This window comes from Eschrichtius robustus, chromosome 10 (assembly GCF_028021215.1).
Source record: "Eschrichtius robustus isolate mEscRob2 chromosome 10, mEscRob2.pri, whole genome shotgun sequence".
In the NCBI taxonomy this organism is placed as follows: Eukaryota; Metazoa; Chordata; class Mammalia; order Artiodactyla; family Eschrichtiidae; genus Eschrichtius; species Eschrichtius robustus.
In genome coordinates, this window is record NC_090833.1 from 101003143 (window position 1) to 101030738 (window position 27596).

The 27596-nt window shown below is 38.6% G+C and overlaps 1 protein-coding gene across 2 annotated transcripts in view; it reads right to left on the reverse strand.

Annotated features, from left to right (window-relative positions):
• Positions 1-1667: 1667 nt before the first annotated feature.
• Positions 1668-27596, reverse strand: part of SPIN1 (spindlin 1) — a 65244-nt gene continuing 39315 nt past the window's right edge. For both annotated transcript variants that reach the window (XM_068551849.1, XM_068551848.1), the window contains 3 exons: positions 13922-14175; positions 8959-9192; positions 1668-4938 (listed from right to left, as the gene is read on the reverse strand). In XM_068551849.1, the coding sequence (XP_068407950.1) occupies positions 4739-4938; positions 8959-9192; positions 13922-14175 (688 nt within the window). In that variant the 3' untranslated portion in view covers positions 1668-4738. The remainder of the gene's footprint in view (positions 4939-8958; positions 9193-13921; positions 14176-27596) is intronic.

The window sequence follows — 27596 nt, forward strand, 5'->3', positions numbered from 1 at the left end:
ATCCTGGACAAGGTACTCAACCCTCACTCCTTTTACAACAGCTCACCATAGAAAAACGTCATGCCTTCCTCACAGTATTAAGAATTAAATGAAGGGACCTCCCTGGCAGTTCAGTAGTTAAAAGACTCTGCGCTTCCACTGCAGGGGGCATGGGTTCGATCCCTGGTTGGGGAACTAAGATCCCGCATGCCACATGGCATGGTCAAAAAACAAAAACAAAAAAACAAAGTGTTTGGCAAGGTACTTATTAAGCACTTTTGCTAGTGCTTTATTAGTGTCAAATGCTTTATTATCACAGAGCTGTGACTGTACCAAGTGAAGAAACAATGGAAAACAAGCCCATCCCTGCAATTCTCCAATAGTGGCGACTGCTCTAGACCTAGTTCTTCAGTTTACAAACAGCAGCCAGCAACCGCCAACCTTTAGACTAAGCTTGCCTTGTTATTTTGGGGGAAAATATTTCCTGAGCTGTACCTTCGATACTGCAATGAGTGATTTACCTTCAGGAAGATGACTGTAAGATCTCGCCCAGGGTGAACACGTGTGCTTCCAGGTTCATCTCCTCCCTACACCTGTCTGCGACTCCTCTCACCAGAGTCTGAGAGGTGGTCCTGCATCCCCTTGGCCAGGGCCTCAGCAGTGGTCATTGCAGCTGCCATGCCAAGCCTCCCCAGCCACTCTGGCAGCAAGAAAAGCGACCTGTCCCGTCCTAGCTTTAACCACGGATCCTTGGGCCAAACAGGGAAACATAAAAAATGAATCTAATTAAGGGCAGGCATACCATAAACTCTACTTTTCCCCCTCACTGATAAAATTATCCAGGAAGATAAAATATAGAGTACATATAGTTCCAGTATTACCTACATGTCTTTGTCCTTACTATTGAAAAAAAAATGGAGATTTTTCACTGCTGAATTTCACTAGTTGGTATTTAAGTATTAATAAAAGCAATATATAATTATAGCAAGAAAAGATGTGAAAGTATAAAACACACATTATTTAATTCTATTTAAACAATTCTTTTAAGTTTAAAATTTTATGATAAATTGAAATTTCTCATTAATTGCTAATCACAAACTTTCATATTTTGGACTATGTAATATATTGGGGCTATTGATTATTGCTCCCTTTCTTTATAGGTACTATTAATTATCATTCAAATAAAAATTCTATTTCTTTCTGTTCCTATATATATCTGACATTTACCTTTGGTGAAAAGAGGGAAAAAAGGTCTCTTAAAATCTTCAAGTAAAACTTCAAAAACTTTTTCAGAAGCACGTTTAACACATCAGTTTGCTCATAAGCACAAAATTTACAGTCAAAAGTTGCACATAAAGGGTTTATTTTAAATGTTTTAAGGAATAGGATAGAGTTACATCATAATTATAAAAATTACTTACAGAATGAACAGATTTATATTGTTTATACTTCTAAATGCAGAGAACAGGGAACTGTCTACACATTGTATAAAATAAAATTAAAATTAAAAATGAATTCAAGCTTGAAAGGTGAGGTCATTTACCTAATTTTAAAATGCGAACACGAAGACCTCTGAACTATACACATTCGTTCGAACTGCACTAATGATGGAAAATACAAAAAGCGCAGCATTTCCAAGGAACCACAGACATTTTGACCATAATTATTTTCTGTTACAATAATTCCTGTTTTGTCTTTGGAGAACTTTTTTTTTTTTTTTTTTAAGACAATCAGCTTCAAGGATGTCTTCAGGCACTACAATTTGTGACAATCAAAACAGTCTTCTAATGGGTCCACAGCGTTCAGAGATTCAAGCCCAATGCACTTCAGGGTTTGGCACGTAAAACAATAATAGAAATGAAATCTGGTTTAGAAGCAACTGTGACTGTTTTAAGAATGCACAGTCCCTTCAAATGCTGCATGACATACACAACTGGAAAATCACCTTCTGTTGGCACTACATTTGCTTCACCAGTGCATCTTTATCCTACAACCACTGAAACAGCACAGTTAAGCAAATATACAGAAACTGAAAACAAATAAAAACAAAGATAGAAAACAAAAAACCTAAATATATTTAACATGCAATTTTAGTTAGTTACATTGAACATTCTACTTAGAATAGAGCATGCAAAAAAGGATGGTCTGCTTTTAAGGTTTTCCTCTGAAGCTTTACATGGCAGCCAGACATCACGCACGCACACACACACGACACAATAATACTATAGCAGGTCAATGAGAAAGGCCAATACATTTTATACAGAGATTCATGTCTTGTGTTGTCACAAGTCCCATGATAATTTTGGAAATTAATGTTGTATTCCTAGAACAAGGAACCAACATTCCGATACCAGGAAAATGCAAGCAGTGCATGCAGATCTGAAACATGAGCCTAGACGAAGCCTGAAATACTCGGCTGGGGAGCATAGTCATGGCGTCAGGAAGTGTGGTTTAAGCCACCAAAAGAAAAAAGAATGGGGAAAAAAGAAAAGGAAAAAAGAACAACAAAAAGACCCCTTCCCCTTCCTTCAACCCTAAAGGCAATAAATGGAACAATGATTAAAATAATGATGATAATAAATCACGTCACATTCATCTAGAGAGATCATGTGGTATTAAAAGTTGCTAAAGGTACTTGCAGAAAAACCACAATGCAAGTCATTAAGTAATGCCAGAAATGTTTCAACTCAACTGACCCAACCCTCAGGATGCCTCCAAAGGACTTTATTTTTCAGTCTGAAGTCACTGTGTCCTGTTCATGCAGTGCACGCTGGACAACTCCCTCTCTGGGCCACACGTGTCCACTTGGGCACGGGGAGCTGGGCTCAACCTTGAGATTCACATGCAGGAACTCTTACAAGAGCCTCCAGGAGAACAGATGACAGATCTGTAGCATGACACTTGTTTCAAGCACAGGAGGAACATCTAAGACCTGGGTACCCACTGCACGGAGGAGCTCACCCCTGGCTGCCCTCAGTGAGGCACTGGGCACGCTGGAGAGAACTGGGGTGCTCTATTTACATGGTGCGCGAGGTTACCACCCACCAGCACAACAAGGCACAGCCTTCCTGAAGGCAAAAATGGGCATCACACAAACCACGCAGAGCGCGGCCTTGAAACTACAGAATCTCTTAACGTCAAGAACAGCCATGAGAGACGTCACACAGACCTGGTGTTTGACTGAGATTCATATGCATTTAAGCTTTCTGCCCAAATCTGAGGTAAGATTTTCAACCTCCACAAGACTGGTTTCACAAGTCATCTTTCTCCTAGCTTTCAAACTGCCAGGGATCATCCAAAACAAAGTGATAGGCTGATGTTCTGCTGCTAAATGAACCACTTTTGCAGTTCTATTTTAGTTAAAACAACCTTGCGGGAAAGGATTCAATGGCTAAGGGCTGCTATCAGTCACACCCACAAGCCAGTGCAGGTGACTGACCCTGATGTGGTAGGATCCACCAAATGGAATGAATCCACATCAACAGCACACCATGAGTAAGAACATACAGCACCACAAGAGGTGTCAGGAATTTAAGCTGTTATTTGTCTAGACATTCTTTGAGGGGAAAAGCCGAGGGGGAAAAAGCCTTCTGACCATAATCATATATCAGTAATAACAGTAATAAAAATAAAGGTATCCCAGAGAACTTGTTAAAAGGCAACAACGTCATTCTTAAACTTACATTTCTAATATAAAAGCACTACCTTCTTCCAGGAACTTACCAAATACACATAAACTGCTGATATACTGTTGCCTTTTAAATCCGTGTACTAAAATTCCAGATTACTACATTTGTACAAATAATGGACCAAATGTGCCATCCAAAATATACCTGCATTACACTATGTGGACCAAGTACCTGGGCTTTGCTTAAAAAGAAGTATTTATGATAAAAAAAAAAGTAAACAAATAATGTACAAAGCTCAGAATTAAAGGCAGCCTTTTACCCAGATTTCTAACTGTTTTGTAAAATTGTAATGTGGGTCATTAAATGTTCACAGGTGATTCGTATTTTAATTTACAGTTTAAAGCCTCCAGACTGAAATGGTGCTCTGAACTTGACTTTCAAAATAAGCTGAATGTCCCGATGTGCTTCCTGTGCCCAAATTTAATTTTAAATAAACAGCAGTAATACACTGAATACACTAAATACAAGTGGCTTGGGTCAGCACTCCTGTTAAACTGGAGAAAATTATGTAACCCCCACTCCAACCCACAAAGAAAGGACTGCCCATGAAGAGTGTGTGTGTGTGTGTGTGTGTGTGTGTGTGTGTGTGTGTGCGCGCGCGCGCGCACACAGATCTATGTGTATGTATATATACGTTATGTATGTATACACACAGATATAGATAGGTAGGTAGATATAGATACATATATATCTCAAAAAAAGGCAATAACAAAAATACCAAACTATGCTTGCATTGTGGCAGCAGAATAACAGTGTTAAGCGTGAAGGGGAAAGTGGATAAGATCTACTACAGTTTTAAATGACTATGATACTAGCTTAACTTTTACCAGACTTGCCTGTAACTCCCTTCCAAACAGACAGACTTCTTTTAAGAGGAAGGAGTTCCTTACACAAAATGCTTTGTGTTCACATAAATCTGTACTATTCAGAACAAAACCAGTTCTGCTGGCAGAGATTGTGGGTTCGCAGGGACATTTAAGCTTTCATTAAACTGGAAAGCAATCAAGTCTTTATGTCTACAAATTATACATTTAATAGTTCCACAAATTTGGCAAAGTTCGTGATGACATCTAGGATGTTTTCACCAAATCGTAGACATAAATATGGAAATCATCATCAAACTTGATGAAATAGACAGACGGTTTGGCTTCTACTTGATGAATGACCATGCCAGTCCTCTTAGAGCCATCTTCTTTGGCATATTCCACTTGTTTGCCTACCAGGCTGTCCACAACTTCTCCTGGTTCCCTTTCTGCTGGAGGTGAATCATCTGTATTTAAAAGGGGGAAATAAGAGAATTTAGAGTCAGTTTTTAGATACACACCAACTCACATATCTATTTTAATAATTAAAAAAATTTTTTTTTAATATCCTGAATTCATCTTGATTTTCTAGACCAAGAGTCAGCAAACTTTTCCTTCGAAGGCCAGACAATACATATGTTAGGCCTGAAGCCATACGGTGTCTGTACCAACTACTCAGCTGTATTGTTGTCACATGAGAGCAGCCACAGATGATGATATATAAATGAATGGTGTGGTTGTGTGCCAATAAAACTTTATTTACAAAAACAGTGTGCTGACCCCCCAAGAGCTAGACATGTAAACGACTTTGAAAATCATAACCAGAAATTCCTTTGGCTTATATTTAGTTATAGCTATAATTACCTAAAGAGGGATGGACTAAAAGAAGGAAAGGGTCAAGAAAAAAACTTAAATACAGTTGACCCTTGAACAACAGGGGTTTGAACTGCATGGGTCCACTTACACAGGGATTTTTTCCAATAGTAAATACACGATCTGCAGTTAGTTGAATCCACAGATGCAGAGGAACCGCAGATACGAAGGGCTGCCCATAAGTCATATGCAGATTTTCAACTGCGCGGAGGATCAGTACCCCCAACCCCAAAGCTGTTCAAGAATCAACTGTAATTATACAACTTCTTTCTTTTTTAAAAAAATTTTATTGAAGTATAGTTGATTTACAATGTTGCGTTTTATAACTTCTTAAAAATAAGCCTGCTTTACTTTGAAATAATTTCAAAGCAGGTAATACCTACTGGGATTACTGAGAATGTGCTACACACTTAAAATGCCTAAGTATTCCTGTCTTATCCTGTGAATCCTTAAAGCTTTTTTTCCCTCAACTTCATTTCATCACACATGGTCCTCTTAACCCAGTTTGAAAATAAAAGAGATTTCCTGTGCTATTATAAAAATAGGTGCCAAGTGAACTCCATCCTCAGACCAATTACAACGGAATCTCAGAGGATGGCTGAGGCACCTGTACTTCTTTAGAAGTCCCCAGGAAAATCTGAGCGTTGGAAAACACTGCCCGCCCTATGACCTAGCAAGAGCTCTGTAAATTCTAGGAATACACATAAAATGAGAACAAACCATCACTGCCAACAATAAAGAAACAAAGTACAAAAAAGGGGAGCCAGGGGATGGAGCTAGGCAGTTACAATTCTATTTTAAGAAACCCCTAACAGGTCCTGAATAACTCAAGCTCTTATCCATGTAGTAACAGAGAGCCTTCAAGTAGGACAACCAGGTATCCTGGTTTGCCCAAGACAGTCAGCGCTTATGCCAGTCGTCCTGACACAATGGTTAGCAGTGCACCTTTTTATTTTCACATGTATCCTGGTTTGGACCATATCATGTATCTGTATTAACAGTAGTTTGCCTCTTTGATTATAATAAATTCTCTCACTGAATGGCCTAATCTGAAACCTGCTATTCTGATCTCACACAACACAAACAAACCACCTGAGAACAGTGTTATCAGTTCTTTAAAAAAAAGGAAGTAAAGAGGAAATCTAAGCTGAACTCTTCTTCAACAGTGCTCTTCCGTCAAGCAGCAACATCATACCACATCATCACACTTTTGTGGCACCTCATGTGTACAAAGAAATTACAAACACATGATCGCCATACGTTTTATAGTAACCATGAGTGAAGAAGCCAGGGACTCAGAGGTCACTGCAGAGCTCTTTGTATCAGAACATCACAACAGCAAGTAACAGCAAATAAACTTCCATACCACTTGAAAGAAAGGAGTGGGAGGATAAAGACGTGGTCGGTACAGGCAATGATTTAATGTGCAAATGACCTCATACTTTGTATTATCAAGTCAACAGTACTTGCTTTTGGACATTTCTCTACAAAAAAGTTTAGAACTTCATATAGGTTGGAGAAATGCTTTTATGGTATGCTCTCATATTTAAATTCCCGCCTATATAACACTTTCCATTACACATTTACAGCAAATATACACACACTTAAAAAAAAAAAAAAAAAAAAATCTAAGAAGGCAGAAGTCAGGGCCAGATGAGCAAATGAGTAGATTCACTGAGTGGCTTGTTCACAGGAAGAACTTTAAAAAAAAAAAAAAAAAGGAACAGAGATGGTGTTACATTGCTAATATATCCAGTGTCTGTCAGTCGGCCACATCTGTCTAGGGCCAAGAATTCATGTCTTTGAGGAAAAGCTATTGAGTAGTTTGAAGAAAAAAAAAAAAAAAAAGGCTTACGCAAAAGTGAAATTAAGAAAATAATTTTATTCACAATAGCATCAAAAAGAATAAAATACTTAGGACTATAAGAAGTGCAAAAACTTATACTCAGAAAACTACAAAACGTTGATAGAAATGGAAAAAACTCAATAAATGAAAAATCACCTCATGCGCATGGGTCAATGGCTTAATAACTTAAGATGGCAATACGCCCCCGCCAAACTGATCTAGAGATTCAACACAATACCTAACAGAATCCCAGCTGCCTTTTTTGCAGAAACTGACAAGCTGATTCTAAGATTCTAAAATGCAAAGAACAGCCAAAACAATTCTGAAAAAGAAGAAAGGAGGATTCACACTTCTTGATTTTAAAACTTATTATGAAGCAGTGTAATCAAGTGTGACACTGGCATAACTATAGACATATGGACAAACGGAATAGAACTCAAAGTCCAGAAATATCTCCATACCTCCATAGTCAAGTAATTTTTACCAAGGGTGCCAAAACCATTCAGTAGGAGAAAGAACAGTCCTTTCAAAAAGTGGTTTTCAGACAACTGGATTGCCACATGCAAAACAAAGAAGTTGGACATGTTGGACATGACACATCATAAACAAATATTAACTCAAAATGTATCAAAGATCCAAGTAAGACCTACATGTAAGAGCTAAAACTGTAAGACTCTCAGAAGAAAACATAGGGGCAAATCTTCATAACCTTTGATTTGGCAAGGGATTATTAGATGTGACACCAAAAGCGTGAGCAATAAAAGGAAAACTAGAAAAATAGGACTTCATCAAAATTAAAAACTTTTGTACTTCAAAGAATACTATCAAGAAAGTGAAAAGACAACTCAGAGGATAAGAGAAAGTACCTGCAAGTCACATATCTGACAAGAGACTTGTACCTGTACTATTGACTGTTACGACTCAATAACAGAAAGACAATGCAATTGAAAAACAGGCAAAGGATGTGAATAGATATTTCTCCAACGAGACACACAAATGGCCAATAACACACGAAAAGATACTTGACATCTTTAGTCATCAAAAAAATGAAAACCAAAACCACAATGAGATATCATTTCACTACCACTAGGATGGCTAGAATCAAAAAGTCAAGTTAACAAGTGTTGGTAAGGATGTGGAGAAATCAGAACTCTCACACACTGTTGGTGAGAATGTAAAATGATGCAACCACTTTGGAAATCAGTCTGGCAGTTGCCTAAATGATTCAACCCGGAGTGATCACTATGCCTCATCAATTCCATTCCAAGGCATATATCAAGGCATATATACCCAAGAAAACCGAAAACAAATGTCCACTCAGAAAACTTGTACACAATTCTTCATAATAACCAAAAAGCAAAAAAAATCCAAATATCCATCAACAGATGAATGAATAAACAAAATATAGTATATCCATACAATCGAGTTGTATTTGGTTATTAAAAGAAATGAAGTACAGACACACGCTACAACATGGATAAGCCTTGAAAACATAAGCTGAGTTAAAGAAGCTAGTCACAAAGGACCCCACATTATATACACCATTCATATAAAAGTCCAAGGTCCAGAACAGGGAAAGTAAATTATTCTTGGCAAAAGGGTGAAAATTTCACAACCTATGCTTGGTGCATGACTAAAAGAATAATCACTTAACCCTAATAATTAAAATTTTTAAATGTTATCTGCATAAGAGTTAATCAAATATCTTGCTCTAAAATTCAAATTCCTTTTGAATTACCAAAAATAAAAGTTGTCCATCTATACTTACTAGAATCGGGCATAATGCGAAGGTCGCCTTCTTTATAATCATCTAAGAGCTGGTACATGTACAAGACAGGATCTTTTTCATAGGTGATGTAAAACCATGTGTTCATTATAGGGGCGCGTGCTAAGACCATTCCCCTCCACTCGTCTTTAGAGCCATCCTCGGTCTCAAACATGTGCTCCACTGCTTTGCCAATCATTGTGTCGGCTAGGTGTGCATCACTGATTCGAGATGTTGCTGGGGACAAAAAAGCAAACAATGGTTTACGGGAAAGAATCTGTTTTTCTTTTTTTTCTGAATTCATCTGTTCTTGGTACCGTACCTAATTAAAACTTTTAGTTGTTTATTCAAGGTATAAAGTGTTTTTTGTTATTGTTTAATAGATAATTATTTTAAATTATGAGATAAATTATAGACTTACAGAAGAGTTCCAAAAATAATATTGTTCCCATGTACCCTTTACCCACCTTGCCTTTTAAATATCTTATATAACCATTGACCATTTATGAAAACCAAGGTATTAACAACCTACTCAAGGCACAGGTTTTTACTCTTGCCCTTACAATTTATTTTTTACAGTAATCAGAGTGATATTTGTGGCCGTTATACCAGATTGTGTTGGTCATTTGCTTAAAATACTCCAGCACTTTCCTTTCATAATCTGAATAACGAACTGCTTCTCCAGATCCACAGCCCCTTGGCCATCATCCCCTGCCAGCCCTCTGCCCTCCTGTTCGTCACATACTGCTTGACTGCCTACACCTCAGCAGCATGGGCATCTTTTCCTGGGATACCCTTGGGCTGACTACGGCCCCCACATCCTCTGGGGCTGGCTCTTCCTGAGCAGATGTCTTCCCAGAGGCTTTCCAGGACCACCCGGTGAAAATAGCCCCAACAATCAGTCACCTAACCGAGCTTGATTTCTTAAAGACATTTACCATTCTCTGCAGTTATCTTGTTTTACATGTTTGTTTACTTGCTTTTAGACTGCACAGTGATGAAAGCAAAGGCCTTTCCCATCTTGTTTCCAATACTGTGATCACATGGGTTCAACATTTGTTGTATAAATTATTTCAGAGGAAAGCAGGTTGTTCTTGATGGCCTGTGTGATTAGGAACACAGGCCTCCCTACTGGTGTTATCAACAGCCCTCTGCAGCCCTGCTCTACATTCCTTAAAGACACAGGTGAGAAATCACAAGTTTCATTTTCTTTTTTAATATTGGGAAAATTATGGAGGAACCTACTGATTTTAAGGTTTTTCCATTCCTCGCATTTTAGACAATTATCTTTTTAAAAAAATTAGCACTTCTATCGTGTTCATGAGTGCTTCTATTTTTGTCAAAGTTCAAAGGAACAAAGATTAGAATTTCTTGGTAAAGATGCTGCCATCCAATTTTATCAGAAGGACACTGCAAACACATACGGTAGTTTTCTTTGCTTAAGTATGCAATAATTACCAAAAATAACACAGAATTCCCCACTGTGCATGACACTAAATAAAGCAAAATCCCACTAGTTTTCTTCATACCAGAAGTTATCAAACTTTCTCATCTTAGGACTCCTTTACATTCTTAAAAGTTTTTGTACATTTGTTTATATGGATGATAAATATCAGTACCAACTATTTTAGAAATTATAAATGACATATCTGGAAATATTTTAAAATACCTACAGAAACACACTTTTAATGAAAAATATTTTCTAACAAAAAGTTAGTAAGAAATGTCTAGCTTTAAAAATGGACAGCTAGAATCTCATATCTGTTTCAGCATTCAATCTGTTGTATGTACTTTTAGTTGGTGTATAAAATCACAAAGATATGCTGTTGAAAAAATATTTTATTAGTCTTTTCAGATAATTCTAGATATTCTTCTATGATACCACATCAAAACTCAACAAGTGGTAGCTTTCCTTAAAGGTTAATTGCAATGTAGAATCTGAAATCATTATCAATAAACTTGTCACACTATTAAATTAAAATTCATTTGTCTCCAGAATACATAAAGAACGCCTACAACTCTTCAACAAACAGAACAAAAAAATCAAGCCACCTGATCAAAAAAGTGGGCAAAGGACTTGAATAGACATTTCTGCAAAAATGACATACGAACGGGCAAAAAGCATATGAAAGATGCTTAACATCACTAATCATCAGAGAAATGCAAATCAAAACCAACGGAAAATAACAAATATTAGTGAGGATGCGGAGAAACTGGAACCCTTGGGCACTGTTGGTGGGACTGTAAAATGTTAATACTATGGAAAGTATTACGTATGTAGGCTCCTCAGATAATTAAACACAAAATTACCATATGATTCAGAATTCCACTTCTGGTTAAATACCCAAAAGAACTGAAAGAAGGGCTCGAAGAGATTACTTGTATACCCATGTTCACAGCAGCAGTATTCACAATAGCCAAAAGGTAGAAGGAACCCAAGTGTCCAATCATGGATGAATGGGAAAAAAAATGTGGTATACACATGCAATGGAATATTATTCAGCCTTAGAAAGAAAGGCAATCCTATCACATGCTACAACATGGATGAATCTTGAGGACATTCTGCTAAGGGAAAGAATCTAGTCACAAAAAGACAGATACTACATGATTCTACTTATGATGTATCTAAAGTAATCAAATTCATATAAACGGGATGGTGGGTGCCAGGGGCCAGTGGGAGGCAGAAAAGAGTAGCTGTTGTTTTAATGGGGAAAGAATTACAGATTTGCAAAATGAAAAAGTTCTGGAAACCTATTCCATAACAATGTGAATATACTTAATGCCTCTGAACTGTACACTTAAAAATAATTATGGTAGTAAATTTAATGTTTTGTGTTTTTACCACAACATAAAAAATCTGTCAGTCTTTGAATGGCTCTTTCACCAAACTATGATTTGGTAACATCATGCATGGCTCATATAGAAAATATTGTATTCACTGAGTTATGCAGATCTTCCAAATAGTGGGAAACTCCAGTGTATAACTGTGAAAGGATGAGAGTGAAAAAGGCAAATTATATCTTAAGATTTTTATGAAAATCAATTTTGACCTCATAAGCCTCCTGAATAGGCCTCTGGGAACCTCAAGGGTCCTCAGACTACACTTTGGGAACTGGTACTCTGTGACATCACATGCTTTTGGGTTGACTGACTGACTTTTCTCTCCACCTTTAGCTTAAGGAAAACAAAACTGTAACTTTAGTCTAATGTACTGCCTGCCTTAAGCAAATTAGGAAAGACCATTTTCTTCCTACATGGAACATAAATGAAGTCCAAATAATTTTTCAGACTAAAGTATCATAGGGAATACCATAGTTAACTCCTAATTAAATTAGGCATGTAACATATTGCTGGTTTGCACACAGGCCTTTGGATTTCCTTTTTAAAACTGCTTTTCTGTTTGCAAAAGCAATCCATGTCTACTGTTGGAAACAGAGATGGCCCAGAACTAGAAAGAAAAACATTAAGAAACCCTTAAATCCCATCACCACAGATACTCATGTATCTTCGGATATTTTGGTTTAGTCAAATCACTTTTTTACCAAGATAAAAGGTTTCTTCTGTCCTATGATGACAACAGAGCTAACACAGGTCATGTGGCAGAATGCAGTAAATTTCAAGTAAGCTAGCAGCCTTGCCCTTGAAGGGGTCAGAAACTAAAATTCTGGGTCAGAAAAAGAATGTATGATAATTACTGAGCACAAATAATTGATATAAAGGTGTGGATAATACTTTATAAGCCCTGAAGGGAAGATTCTTCAATGTTAATTTCTAATGTGGAAAATGGACTGATGTCAAGATCAAGAGGAAAGAGGATGTGCCTCACGAGGAAGAATGTGTTCAGCCGAACTTCGACTAAAATGCCAAAGACTTACTATTACATAATTAGTTACCTTTGGTTAAAAATACAAATTTAAAGAAAGATTTCTGTGAAAACTGAACTATATTTATACAGGATGAATAAAGACAGTGTTTGCTATCTGAAGCAAGGATTAAAAAATAACTTGCTGCTCTGGCAAAGTTAACTTGATGAGGAAGCATGTGTTCCAGGGACACAACGGCAAAAACAAAGGGGGAAAGGGGACTAGGTTAAGCGTCTTCCCTTGACAATTTGATCCCAAATTTCTATCCTCCAAGTGCAGATCTGCTGAGGCTCTATTTGTAAATATATAGGCTTTTAAGGACAATTCCAAAAGCATAAACCAGATTCAAGCAATAGCAGCATCACTGTAATAATAAGAAAACATTTCAAAGTAAATACTCTGAAGAAAGTAACAATTTGGGTGTATTCTGTTGATCTTAAAAATAAAATCATATTTTATTTTATTCTTAAAAATAAAACCAGTCATTCTTATTTAACTGACACCTTATGCCTTAAGGAACCTAAGGTATGCAAGGCGAAACTGATTTGTATGACATTAAAAAAGCCATTCACTTCCCACAAACCTTGTACAAACGAACCCCCAGAATGTAGTATAATAGAGTTCACATGTTTTGGTTGCTTAAATTTTGGCTGAAGGTACAATTATCACTTACGTAATAATACACAATGATAAAAATTCACTTCACATAAAGATCCTAAAATAAATACATGAAATTTTTCTGAGCTATTATAATCTGATGAAATGAGCACACTGAATATTTGAGCTAATGAGAAATACTCTTACTCACCAGAGTCCAGATAAACAGTGAGCAAAATGTGGGAAATAATCATATTAGAAATTATTAGACTGTCGACTTCTTGGGGAACAATTTTATACGTCTTTATATCCTTCACAGTTCCTTGAACTTTGGTTTTAGAACATTTGCTGAGCAGTTTTTGTGGTTTTAGGTGACTGATTTAAATGTGTATCAGAAGTGCTTATGCTCCAATAAAAAAAATACCAGTAATGCTAATAATCAAAAAGCATCCATTTCAATAATCATTTTTAAAGCATATAATGCACAAATAGTAAAGAGAACTTACCAACTCTATCAGGGAGGACTTCAAGCGCAGAAACTCTTTCATCTTTATTAAGTTCTAGTCCATAAACACAGTCAAATCCATCGTATTTTATAAGATACAAAGAAGGATTTACAGGCACCTGGTCCAGAACGGTTCCTTTCCACTGGGTGATGGGGCCATTCCCCTCTTTCCACCCATGCTGAATCCTGCAGCCTACGATGTTCCGCCGGGGCTGGGAAACAGGTTTGCTCGGCCCCACACTGCTCCGATGTTTTCTGTATTCACACATATACACACGTAAGGTATCATCTCAAAAGTATGCACTCCTACCAACACAACTACTGCTAGCTAGCATGCTCCCATCACAGATGATCCAGTCCTATGCTAGCTGATGTTGCCACACTCGGGGTTCAGGTGGCTACAGGCAGCCATCTCCCAGTCCCACAGCCATGCAGTGGTGGCTCACAGGTGGGGCCCGTCTCTAGCAATAGAAGCTTCTTGTGCACCCTAACTGTGGACACGCAGAAAAACACAACTAGTCAATAGCAACTTAGCCTTAAAATTAAGTATCAGTTTTTCAGCTTTCTGAGTTGCCTTTAATTCAATCAACTCACAATTATCCAGATTAATCAAAGAAAGACAAGGGCTGACTACATGAAATAACCGCACATGCATATGGCTTTACAAAATAGAAATCCATTTCTCATTAATTCAAGAAATTCAATTTCACCCATTCTAATGCCCACATAATCTTGTCCCCACTGGCTTAAACAATAAGAATAAACTAGACATTTAACTTTTTCTTAAACTGGAGTCCAGGCTGGCTTCTACCCATGCATTTATACTATCATTATTTCTCTAGAAAACATAACCTTCAACACTTAAATTTGTAACAAATACTTAATGTAGTATTAAAAATTATTGAAGCAACACCAAACTACATTCTTTCTCAATTACCAACAATTGAAAAATCTACATACAATGTTTACAAATAATACACCTGGCTCTCAATATCAGGGGGAAAAAACTTCATTTCATGTAGAAATCCAGAGACAAGGGACAAGACTTGGCTTGAATGCAAGCTGAAGGCCAAAGCCACGCTGGCACATGGATGCCGCTATATGCCAAGAATGAAAAAATTTAGGGAGCAGAAAAGAACCCACTCCCACACTCTTATGGGCATAAAGCTCTCATCTGGTAAACCACAAATAAAAGTGGTGAACAAATGGCATAAATACAAATAAACTTTTAAAAACAAGTAATTTATTGTAGCCTGTAATATTTAAAACTACAGTTGTACATATTTTAAGTAGACCAGCTTGGTAAACTTAGTGGTTTTGTGAAACAGAGAAACAGGTTACAACAAGATATTAAAGCTGCCTCAAGGAGGCCTAGAATCAGTTGACACAGTCCTTTACCTAAGCAAGATAGGGAACACCATTTAGGGAACACCTCAGAAGGAAAACTTCTCCAGCTGGACTGTAAAAGGGTTCAAAAGGTTATATGCAGGACCTGAGACCAGAAAACACTGTGTCTAACCCAGCGCTTAAGTCTCTGCAAACACCCAGCCAAACGGCCTTCCAGGAAAGGCAGAGCCCTGCGCTGAGGACACACACCGAGAGTAACATCCTGAGCAGGGTGAGGCCCGCGCGTAAAGGAAAGATGAGGTTCAGATGCTTACGGGGTGGGCCCAAAGGAGGCCGACCTCAACAGGTATCACAGAGGAGACTATACAGAGAAACTTGAGTATGCCATGGGAATACTGAAGAGCTCTGCAGCGAGGATAGCTGTCCTGGAATACCCTCACCCCTTCTCATGGGAGAGGACCGTGGTGGCACCAATGGGCAACAGAGGCAAACCCAAAAATATGCCCAAAGGCAGATGGGAATTATCACCTAACATTATGCACATAACAGAGGCCATGAAAGAGGAACTTACATCAAAAACATAAGAGCCCAGATGAGAGCCAGCTACACAAGAGAAGATGTGAGAAAAATCAGACACAGTCAAGAAACAAGCAGCAATTTGAAAACTTTTCAAAAATGAAGGCTAAACTAGAGGAACATGGAAGAAATTGACACTATGGGGCATTTAAGGAAAACAGATAATAAAAAAGAGACAGATGGGAACAGATATGAAATTCCAACTTCCATATAACAGAATCACCCAAAAGCTAAAATCGGAGGAACAGAAAGAATACTAAAATAATTCAAGAAAAATATCCAGAAATAAAAGACTTAAATGTACAAACACGCCCCTGGGAAAACTGACCCAGAACTACTGACACTAAGACAGTCTAGTGAAACAAACAAACTTTAAAGAAAATAACATCTCGTGGGCATCCAAGCAAAAAGAACTGCATCATGTGTAAGGAAAAGATAATCACATGTGTAAGGAAAAGAAAATCACACAGTGACACCGTGTGCCACCAGATAACCGAGTGACAAACTTAAGGTTCTCAGGAAAGAAAATGTGAGACGAGGGTTTTACAGGCAGCCAAGAATTCTATACCGACCTCCAAGTAAAAGTACACAGATAAAACTGTGTGAACACATAAGAACGCGGGGAATACTGTTCTCACAAATGCTTCCTGGAGAAGTTAACAGTTGGCCATCCATATCCATGGGTTCCACATCCTCAGATTCAACCAAACGTGGATAGAAAAATTCCAAAAAGCAAAACTTGAATTTGCCACACGCAGGCAACAATTTACCTATCATTTATATTATATTTACAACCATTTACATAGTATTTATACGGTATTAGGTATTATGAGTAATCTAGAGATGATCTGAAGTATATGGGAGGATTTATGTGGGTTATGTGCAAATACTATGCCATTTTATATAGGGGACTTGAGCATCCATGGATTTTGGTATGGTGTGAAAGGTCCTGGAACCAATCCCCCTCGGACACCAAGGGACGACTGTATAGGACAGAGTTTCAGATAATCAGGAACGCCTGGGGGACTTCCCTGGGGGTCCACTGGCTACAACTCCGTGCTTCCAATGCAGCAGGCCGGGGTTCGATCCCTGCTCATGGAATTAGATCCCACATGCCACACCTAAAGATCCCACGTGCCGCAACTAAGACCTGCTGCAGCCAAATAAATAAATAAATAAATATTAAGGGGGTAAAAAGGAAAGAACACTTAGAAAAGTTTCAGCACAGAGCTGATAGTAAGCAATGAATATCTCTTACTACAGAACAAACACAGGGACAAGAGAAATAGAGTAGTATTTAACTATTACCTGCTCTGAAAATAGAGTTCACACCACTCTGAAAAAGGGTAGGAAAGAAGAATACGTAAAGTATAAGAAGCTCACTAAACAAAAGAATATTACTTGGAACAAAGTACCTGATATTAAATGGAGAGAGAAAGGAGAAAAGCAAGAGCTGAATTCAATATTGTACATAGCAAGGAACCAATCTATATAAGCTAAAATAAATGAATTAATAAGATTAATTTCAGAAGACTTCAGTATAAAACTTAGTGAAGAGGAAAAAACCTTGATAACATATTATCGAGTCTGTAACTTGTAACTACTACTAACACTCAAACCCGAAAGAAAGTGAACCTCAAGACCTTTTCATAATCCCTGAAAATGTGCCACTACATCCAACTGGCCCTCTGTAGGGATATGGCTGGTGAAGGTGATTACATTCCTCCTTTAGAATACAAGAATCTTTTCTAGCATTACGTTTTTCTTCAAATAGACAATTACCTATCTTCTTTTGATCTTTAGGCAAAAGTCCTTGTGATTCATCCTGTGTACAGGATCAGGCTTTCTTCACAGCAAAGGCAGAGGTTGGTTCCCAAAACTCACTGAAGAAAGAATTCAGTCATATGCACCATTTTGTAATTCACACAGACATTCCATTATTACTACCAAAATTATAAGCAAATTCAGCATCTTCACCAGTGTGATGGTTAATTTTAATGTGTCAGGTTGGCTGGGCCACAGTATTCAGGTATCTAAGTCAAGCATTAGATGTTTTCTGTGAAGGTATTTTTCTACATGAAACTAAAATGTAAATCAACAGACTGCCTTCCATAACATAGTTGGGCCTCATCCAATCAGTTAAAGGTATTAAGAAACAGTGTTCGCCCCACACAAAGAGGCAATTCTACCTTCAGACTCAAGCGGCAACATCAGCTCTTCCCTGGATCTCCAGTCTCTCTATGCACGCACCACTGGTGCTGTTTCTCTGGAAAACACTGACTACAACAGAAAAGGTTCCATCCTAGATTCAGAGGCATGAAATTTTCTACTACCATGATTCTCAACAAAACCAATATAAACTTAGCCATTGATAGCAGAAAAGGGCAACTGGAAGACTCAGAGCAGTGATTTTCTAGTTCAGTCACTAATCCTTTCTATACTCATCAGTGGCATTCTTCTGGAACCGCAATTGCTTCTGAAGAGGGAGACGCCTGACGCTTTCTAATCACATTTCAGAACAAGCAGTTTTTATCCTGGTCACTTCCAGTGGTAGTACACAAGGCTCTCCTCCATCTTCTGAACAACACAAGGGACTCAAATCTAGCCAGCAAGCATCCCTATTCAAAGAGGCTCCTATATCCTTTAATTCTGAAGAAACACAATCCCTCCTTTTTGCATGGATTTTATTTCCTCACTTTCTTAAAGGGAATTTTAATCATTAACTTTTTAAAATATTTATTTATTTATTTATTTATTTATTTTTGGCTGCGTTGGGTCTTCGTTGCTGCTGCTGCGCAGGCTTTCTCTTCTTGTGGTGAGCGGGAGCTGCTCTTCGTTGCAGTGCATGGGCTTCTCACTGTGGTGGCTTCTCTTGCCGCAGAGCACGGGCTCTAGGCGCACGGGCTGCAGTAGTTGTGGCACGCAGGCTCAGTAGTTGTGGCTCAGGGACCCTAGAGCGCAGGCTCAGTAGTTGTGGCGCACAGGCTTAGTTGTTCCGCGGCATGTGGGATCTTCCCAGACCAGGGCTCGAACCCGTGTCCCCTGCCTTGGCAGGCGGGTTCTTAACCACTGCCCCACCAGGGAAGCCCTTAATCATTAACTTTTGCTGTGGTAAATAATATGCTTGGTCTATTCTAACATTTTGCTTTGTGTTTCTGTTTGCAATGCTTTGTCTCATTTCCTAACCCCTTTCTTCCTTTATCTATACAGCTAGGATGAACAAGGTTTCTTTGCACCAAATAAAGCTTCTAATGGAAGCTGTAGGAATCTATAGATCTTATTTCTAGACTTAACAGCAATTACTTCTAACTTCCTAAATATCCTATTTAAATTCCCTGACAGTCCAGTGGTTAGGACTCCATGCTTTCACTGCCAAGGGCGCAGGTTCGATGCCTGGTCGGGAAGCCTCCCGCAAGCTGCATGGCTCGGCCAAAAAAAAAAAAAAAAAAATCCTATTTAAGCTTACAATTTTCTATTAAAATCTACAATTAATCAAAACCTATACTTTTCCTTCCCTGGTCCAAGCAAGACTAAAAATAACAAAAAAATTCTTAGTAAAAGAAGGAAAGAATTTTAAAAACAAACACCTTAGCACCTAGTAACCCCTTCCTGGCCACTTTCACCACACTGCTGAAATTTAGTCTTCTGTTCCAAACTGTTATTTATCTTGCTACTATCTTAAAAATAATTTTTAAAGCACATTTCCTTATTTAGAAGTAAACAAGAGGATTTTTGCTGCCTTCTGCAACATTTATTTTTTTCTCATGTACTGGGTTGGCCAGAGAGTTCGTTTGGGTTTTCCCGTAAACCTGAACTTTTTGGCCAACCCAATATATTTGGTCTTTCTGGACACGTCCTCTGGTAAGTCAGATAGGGTTAACAAATGCAAACTCCAAATTCTTGCAAGCCTCAAAATATTATTTTGTTCTCATCCTTGACTTGCCTAGGTATACAAGGCAGGCTCAAATTCCCTTTCCCCTCAGTACCTTTATTGCAAAAAGGTATTTTCATTGTCTTCTACCTTCCAGAGTTAAGAGATACCAGATGCCAATCGGATCCTTGCTCCTTTGAGGGTAACCCATCTTCCTCTTCAAATTGCTTTTAGAATTTTGTTACTGGATTCTGAAATGTTACCAGGACTTGTGACATATGTTTCTAATTATCCCTCACTAGCACTTGGTCAATCTCTTGAATTAGGTAAAACAGGCTTGAATTTCAGTCTATCTATTGAATACCTTACATAATATTTTTAATTTCTATGAACTGATTATTTCTTTATCTTGAATGATTTTTCTTTTTAATGAACACAACTTCTGATATCTGAGGATAATTTTCACTTTTCCTGATTCCTTATGAACTTCTGGGTTTAGCCTTGTCTTTGTCGAGTCTGTTGCTGTCTGAGTGGCAGCTTTCTTAACACTTGTAGATTCCTGGTTAGCTGCCCTGTTCCATGTATGACTTTCTTTGGTGCTATAAGTGTTCCTCAGGTGCCTGATGATTCTTAGTGTTCATATTTCAGATGCAAGGAAAGATTAAGTGGTATCTGTAGCTGAGATGTATTTCTTCAGGCCAAGTCAGGGTCCCTGGTGTCTGAGTATTAAGTACAGGTTCTGATAAAGCAGCCAGGACCCAGGGAATTGTGGAGCAGCCGAGACTGAGTAGCAACTTCAAGTCAGGGGAGGTAAGGTGAGCATCTACTGCTTAATGCAGCTGGTTTCTCACCCATAATGATTCAGACGACTGCAGCCAGCCTTTGCTCTCCCTGACCTGAACAGATTCTAGGGGTCTAGTTTGAACATTTAACTTTTTCAACTTTTTGGAGGTCTTCCTTTGCAGCTGAAAGTGGTTGGGAGTTCCTTGGCTTAGCTTAGTTTTTATATAAATCTATTCCCATCTGATGTATATCTTGCAGAGATTTCTCAGTGTTCTGGTCTGCTGGTAGGATGATCTTTCTACACCAATAACAAAAAACCGCAAATTTAATGCAAATTACAATGAAGTACTATTTTCTAACTGCTTACAGAATAAATACAACCCTCCTAGTGAACAATCTGGCAATCCACTGTCCCAGTAATTCCATGTCTAGGAATTTATCAAAAGAAAACAGTGGACAAGCACAAAGCTACAGCTACAGTGATGTTCTGAGCAGTGTTCATACCAGGGAAACCTGGAAATAAAAAAATGTTCAATAGGTCTCACTGATTCAATAAGTAATAGTGTATCTATATGATGAAATAACTACATAGCTATTAAAATCACAGAAAAAACATGACATTTTATTCCTTGGCTTGTAGACACATCACTCCAATCTCTGTCTTCACATAGCCTTTTCCCCTATAAGTCTGTGTCCAAATTTTCTTCTTATAAAGACACCAGTCATTGAATTGGGGGACCTCCGTAATCCAGTATGACCTCATCCTAACTTGACCACATCTGCAAAGACCCTATATCCAAATAAGATTACAGTCAGTTTCCAGGTGGACATGATTTTTGGAGGACATTATTCAACTCAGTACATACATCCCTCAGAGTCGTTGCAAGGAATAAATGAAATAATGTTTCCAAAGCACTTAGTACTGTGCACGGCAGGGCACACAGTAGGCCACACAATTATCCATACAGATAAGCAGAAAAAATCTTTTAAAACATACATTAAATTATTAACAGGTGAAATCTCTGGATGATGGCATTAAAAATAAGTTGTCTTCCTCTGAATTTACCTGTGTTTTCAAATTTTTCTATGACTTAAGTATTTTACTTTCATTGGCAGATAAAACACAATTTTTAATTACTCTTAAATTAATGCAATGGATGTTCTAATTCTGCAAGAAACTATATATAAAAACAGATTTATACATATTAGTGTTATCAATTCCAAATTTTATTTGTTGCCTTTTTTTACATCATTTCACTAGTTCTAAAAGAAGAATTAAAGGACATCTAATATAGATACCATTTCTGCCCAATTTATTTAATAAACAACTTAATTTGATTGAAAGGAGGAGGTAAAAAAGAATGAATGGATGGGACTTCCCTGGTGGTCCAGTGGTTGGGACTCTGTGCTTCCACTGCAGGGGGAACGTGTTTGATCGCTGGTGGGGAAACTAGGATCTCACATGCCGCGTGGCGCGGCCAAAAAAAAAAAAGATGGATGCTTCAATGAATACTAAAGACAAAAAGAGTAATTAGAATAATATACTACTTTTTAAAATCATTAGTCAAGCTTTCCAATTACTGCACCTTGAATGCCTAAACTGCTCAAATACCCTTGCAGCGGAAGTTTACGAAGAAGAATGTTTTGAAATATTTTTAAACATATGTTAAAATATTAGATATTATTTAATGTTAAGAGTGTAGAAATATATGTTTTTGATAAACTGATTTAAGCTCTTCCAACTATAGCATCTACTAGAAGACAAGGTTTAGAACTTCCCTAAATAACAAGAAATATACTAAGAGTATCTAATATTGGGCAAAATGTTGATAATTATTGAAGCTGGATGATAGGAATTCGGGATTTATTATATACTACTTTATTTTTGTGTGTATTTGAAATTTTCCATACTAGAAAAGTTAAAAATTATATATTAAACAAACTCTAACATTTTACTTTAATTTCTAATCGCTAATTCAGATTCAAAAATCAGTAAGAAAAACTTTAAGGGGGGACGGACTTCCCTGGTGACGCAGTGGTTAAGAATCTGCCTGCGAATGCAGGTGACGTGGGTTCGAGCCCTGGTCCACAAAGATCCCACATGCCGCGGAGCAACTAAGCCCGTGCAACGCAACTACTGAGCCTGTGGCTCTAGAGCCCGCGAGCCACAACTACTGAAGCCCGCGCACCCAGAGCCCATGCTCTGCAACGAGAGAGGCCACTGCAATGAGAAGCCCGCACACCACAACAAAGAGTAGTCCCCGCTCGCCTCAACTTAGAGCCCACGCGCAGCAACGAAGACCCAACGCAGCCAAAAATAAATAAATAATTATATATGTATAAAACAAACTTTAATAAAAATTAAAGCTTACTTACATGAGTTGGAATAGTATATATAAAAGCAAACAATAAGAACATGTCGGATTACCGGAAGAAGATATAAAAAGAACACAAACACACTTGTGTCATCTCTAGACAGTTCAATCTAAGAACAGTACAGGGAATTCCCTGGTGGTCCAGTGGTTAGGACTCCTCGCTTCCACTGCTGAGGGCCCGGGGTTCAATCCCTGGTTGGAGAATTAAGATCCCGCAAGCCACACAGCATGGCCAAAAAAAAAAATTTTTTTTAATAAATAAATAAATAAGAGCAGTACAAATAAGGATGTGAGATTAATGATTTAAAGCAACGGCCTTTTAAAATTTAAAATAACAGCTCCTTGAATATGGTGATTTTGTTTTATGTTCTCCCTGGATACATTATTTTTAACAGTCCTTAGTCTCTGGTATTTTCCTTGGAAAAAAAAGTCTAAAATGTTCTTAACTATCATTTACTAGGTACTCAATAAATAAACAGCAATACTGTAAACAAATACCAAGACACTTCATTCAACTGAGGACATATGGAATTACATAGCCAAGGGCAAATAAAAAGCTGCATCGAGGGCTTCCCTGGTGGCGCAGTGGTTGAGAGTCTGCCTGCCAATGCAGGGGACATGGGTTCGAGCCCTGGTCTGGGAGGATCCCACATGCCGCGGAGCGACTCGGCCCGTGGGCCACAATTGCTGAGCCTGCGCGTCTGGAGCCTGTGCTCCGCAACGGGAGAGGCCGCCGTTGTGGAGCACAGGCTCCAGACCTAGTGAAGGGCCCGCGTGCCGCGGTGGGAAGTGGCCCCCGCTTGCCGCAGCTGGAGAGAGCCCTCGCACAGAGGCGAGGACCCAACACAGCCATAAATAAATAAATAAATAAATAAAACCAAAAAAAAAAAAAAAGCTGCATCGAGTCAAGATCCAAAACAATTCAAGGATAAAAGCAGAGAAACAAGAATTAAACATCTATAATCACTTTCCTTGTTTCTTATCTCCAGAAGCTATAAATGGCTTTTCTTGTAGTTTCTTTTTTTTTTTTTTTTAAATAAATTTATTTATTTATATTTTTTTATTTTTGGCTGCACTGGGTCTTTGTTGCTGCGCGTGGGCTTTCTCTAGTTGCGGTGAGCAGGGGCTACTCTGTTCTGGTGCGCAGGCTTCTCATTGTGGTGGCTTCTCTTGTTGAGGAGCACGGGCTCTAGGTTCACGGGCTTCAGCAGTTGTGGCTCACGGGCTTAGTTGCTCTGCGGCATGTGGGATCTTCCCAGGCCAGGGCTCGAACCCGTGTCCCCTGCATTGGCAGGCTCATTCTTAACCAATGCGCCACCAGGGAAGTCCTTCTTGTAGTTTCAATGGGAGAAAATGGTGACCAAGTACACAGCATCCAATCATCCTTCATTGCTGTAATTTTGTGTACTCATTTCCAAACAACTTGACTTAGTTATCTAATGTGCTTTAAGATATCAGCTCTGATAATGGTCTAGGCCAGTGCTTCTCAAACTTTGGCATGCATCGAATCACCTAGAGAGCTTTTGAAAAGAGATACCCAAGCCCTGCCCCAGAGACTCTGGGCTCCATTCCGCAGGTCTGGAGAGGGACCAAAGACTTTCTAACAAGCTTCCAAGTGCTACTGCTGCTGGCACCATACCTTTGGTAGTAGAGCTGATCCAGAACAAATACTAATTTCTATCCACCCATGTGCCCAAAAAAGATAAACTGAGAGTGCAGAAAACATTTCTGTACTTTGCTCAATACTTTAAATAAGTTCTCAAAGTACCATTCTAATTATTTGGTAATCAAGAAAAGAATTCCTGAGAACAAACTAGTGGTCACCAATAGGGGAAGGGAAGGGGGAGGGGAAAAATAAGGATAGGAGATTAGGAGGTACAAACTACTATGCATAAAATAAATAAACTACAAGGATATATTGTACAGCACAGGGAATATAGCCAATATTTTATAATAACTATAAATGGAGTATAATCATTAAAAATTGTGAATCACTATGTTGTACACCTAAAGCTTACATAATATAAATCAACTATACCCCAATTAAAAAAAAAATCTGTTTTAAGACCTTTCATCTTTTATCTAGACTCCCTTATTGACTTAAGTTGACTACTGTTTCTCATCAGTAAATATCTTACTTTTATAGTCAATATTTAAAGGCACCATACTTCTTCAAGTTAATTTTTCAACTATTACAATTCTACTATGAACCAGTATATGACTGCCACACACCACGTACTTTGGTGTATGAATTAATAACTGACCTCTTTCCTTATTCTATTTCGTATTGTAAGATAAAAGCAGTTTCCTTACTCTGTGTTCCAGCAGATTTCAAAAGAAACTATTACGGCAAAATAATTATCTTTCTGCAAAATGCATACCAGCAAGTCGAGAGAGAAAAAACTGCTTCTCTAGTACTTGTTGCTTGATAAAAGTTCTACAGCTGATACGGTCATTCCCAGCTTAAATTGGCAATATAAAAACAAGATGGAGAAAGTCAAGTTTTCCATCCAAATCACTATGGGTTTTTCACTATTTTGTCTACACACTGTACACCCTGAGGATATCAGAGATGTCCATGGCAAACATCCAAATGCCTCAAGGGTTTTCCAAAGCACTAGTCACTTTCACTGGTGTTAATAACAGTTACTGGCAAATTGATTAAAAAGTATTACATATTTGACCAATTTAAGATTGTCAATACCATGGATCATTTAGATGCTTGCTCCAACTGTTATCTAGTCTGTGTGTTTAGGACAGAAATAATATATTTTTCAGATATGGGACAACAAAACACACAGTTCAGGAAATAGAATGTGGTAGTTAATATAGGCTTTAGAATCAGACTGTCCTATTTCTGAATCCTAGCTCAGTCACTTCGTATATGTATGACCTCAGACAAGTTACTTAATCTCTCTGTGCACAGAAGGATTCATGGTCCCTACCTGACAGGGATGCCATGAACACTAAACGAGACTACACCAGGGACACGAGGAGGAGGAGCACAGTGACAGTTTTGGTTGGTGACTAGTACTGGTATCTTATAAAATGAAAGGAAAACATTCCCTGGAAATCCTCAACTTAGCGTGTAACAGCTCCTGATCCATTTTCTAAATGTACATTAGTAGGAAATACACCAAAGCCCAGTCATACCTTCCAGCAGTACCCTGAAATGTAAATCTATCCACTATTCCAATTAGGAAGAAAAGAGTCAGATTTACATTTGAAAACTAAAACAAAGAATCACTGTAGGGCTTCCCTGGTGGCGCAGTGGTTGAGAATCTGCCTGCCAATGCAGGGGACACGGGTTCGAGCCCTGGTCTGGGAAGATCCCACATGCCGCGGAGCAACTAGGCCCGTGAGCCACAACTACTGAGCCTGCGCGTCTGGAGCCTGTGCTCCGCAGCGGGAGAAGCCACGATAGTGAGAGGCCCGCGCACCGCGATGAAGAGTGGCCCCCACTTCCCACAACTAGAGAAAGCCCTCGCACAGAAGCGAAGACCCAACACAGCCAAAAATAAAAAAAAATAAAAAAAAAAAAAAGAATCACTGTAGCTAAATTCACCTTACATGTCCCCCAACTACACTTCCCTTCAAGATGTAACTTCAGTGCAGATTTCCCAAACAACCTCCTGGGAAGCCAGGAAAGGCTTGTCCACCAGCCTGTCCCCCAAACACACCAAGGACCCTAGCCCGCAAGAAGTACAAAAGTTTGTTTCTATTTACTTTAAAAAATGAGAACAAGACTCAGCTACACAACGTTTCTGGGTGCAGAGGCACTGCTCCAAGCACTTCAGAACCCATTACCCGAATCCCCTAGCACCCACGGGGACAGGAGGTGCCGTTCTCAGGACGGTGGCTCTGCCAGCATTTGTCTCCTGGGCGTTCCTGTGACACTCTCTCTCAAGCAAGCAGAGGCATCTGCGTGTGGAGTTATTATTGCTCAGTCCCCCTGTACCAACACGGGAAGCGAGAGGAGGCATGACCACAGGTCAGTGGCTGCACATGAGGAGTCCCGAGTGCCTTACTTTCTGGAGAGCCACAATGGGGGCAGGCAAGGAGAGTGAGGCTCCAGTTCTGCTTTCCTGTATTTGTTTGCTATAAACACTTCATCTAGAAAGCATTCTATGATAAAAAGCTGAAAACCTCATTGTTCTAGTCCAACACCATGACTTTACATGAGTTAAGCAGAGCACCAGGCACATGAGGGAACTTGGTAAGGCCCACAGCTGAGCCAGTGGGGCTTCCCACTCCAAGGCCAGCCTCTCCACCAGCCATTACTCCCACTCACCCCTCCAAGGACAACTATTAACACCTTTCATTTGTGAAATGTGGAGACTTTTGTTTCAGTTTTTTTCCATCCCACCCATCTTGAAATTTGCACTGAGATTAGAAAAAATAGGAAAATCATAACTTTTCTTCTCATTTCAACTTCTCCCTTTTAATATGTTCAAAACGTCTACTCTTTAAGTGAGACAAGCACATCTCATATTAAAGCACTAGATCAAGTTCCCTGCATCATGCAACATACAGGGTGAGAAACCCTTTTAGCTGTACACACATGAACTTCAAAAATTGAACAGGTAGGTATTCAAGCCTTGTGTTTTAGGGGAAAAAAGATGAACAGTTCTGGTTTTGCAAAGTTAATGTGTAATTTACTTTCATTTCCCACTGTATTTAAGTTTTTTTTCATTACCTTCTATTTGTGCCAAGAGGTGGTTTAC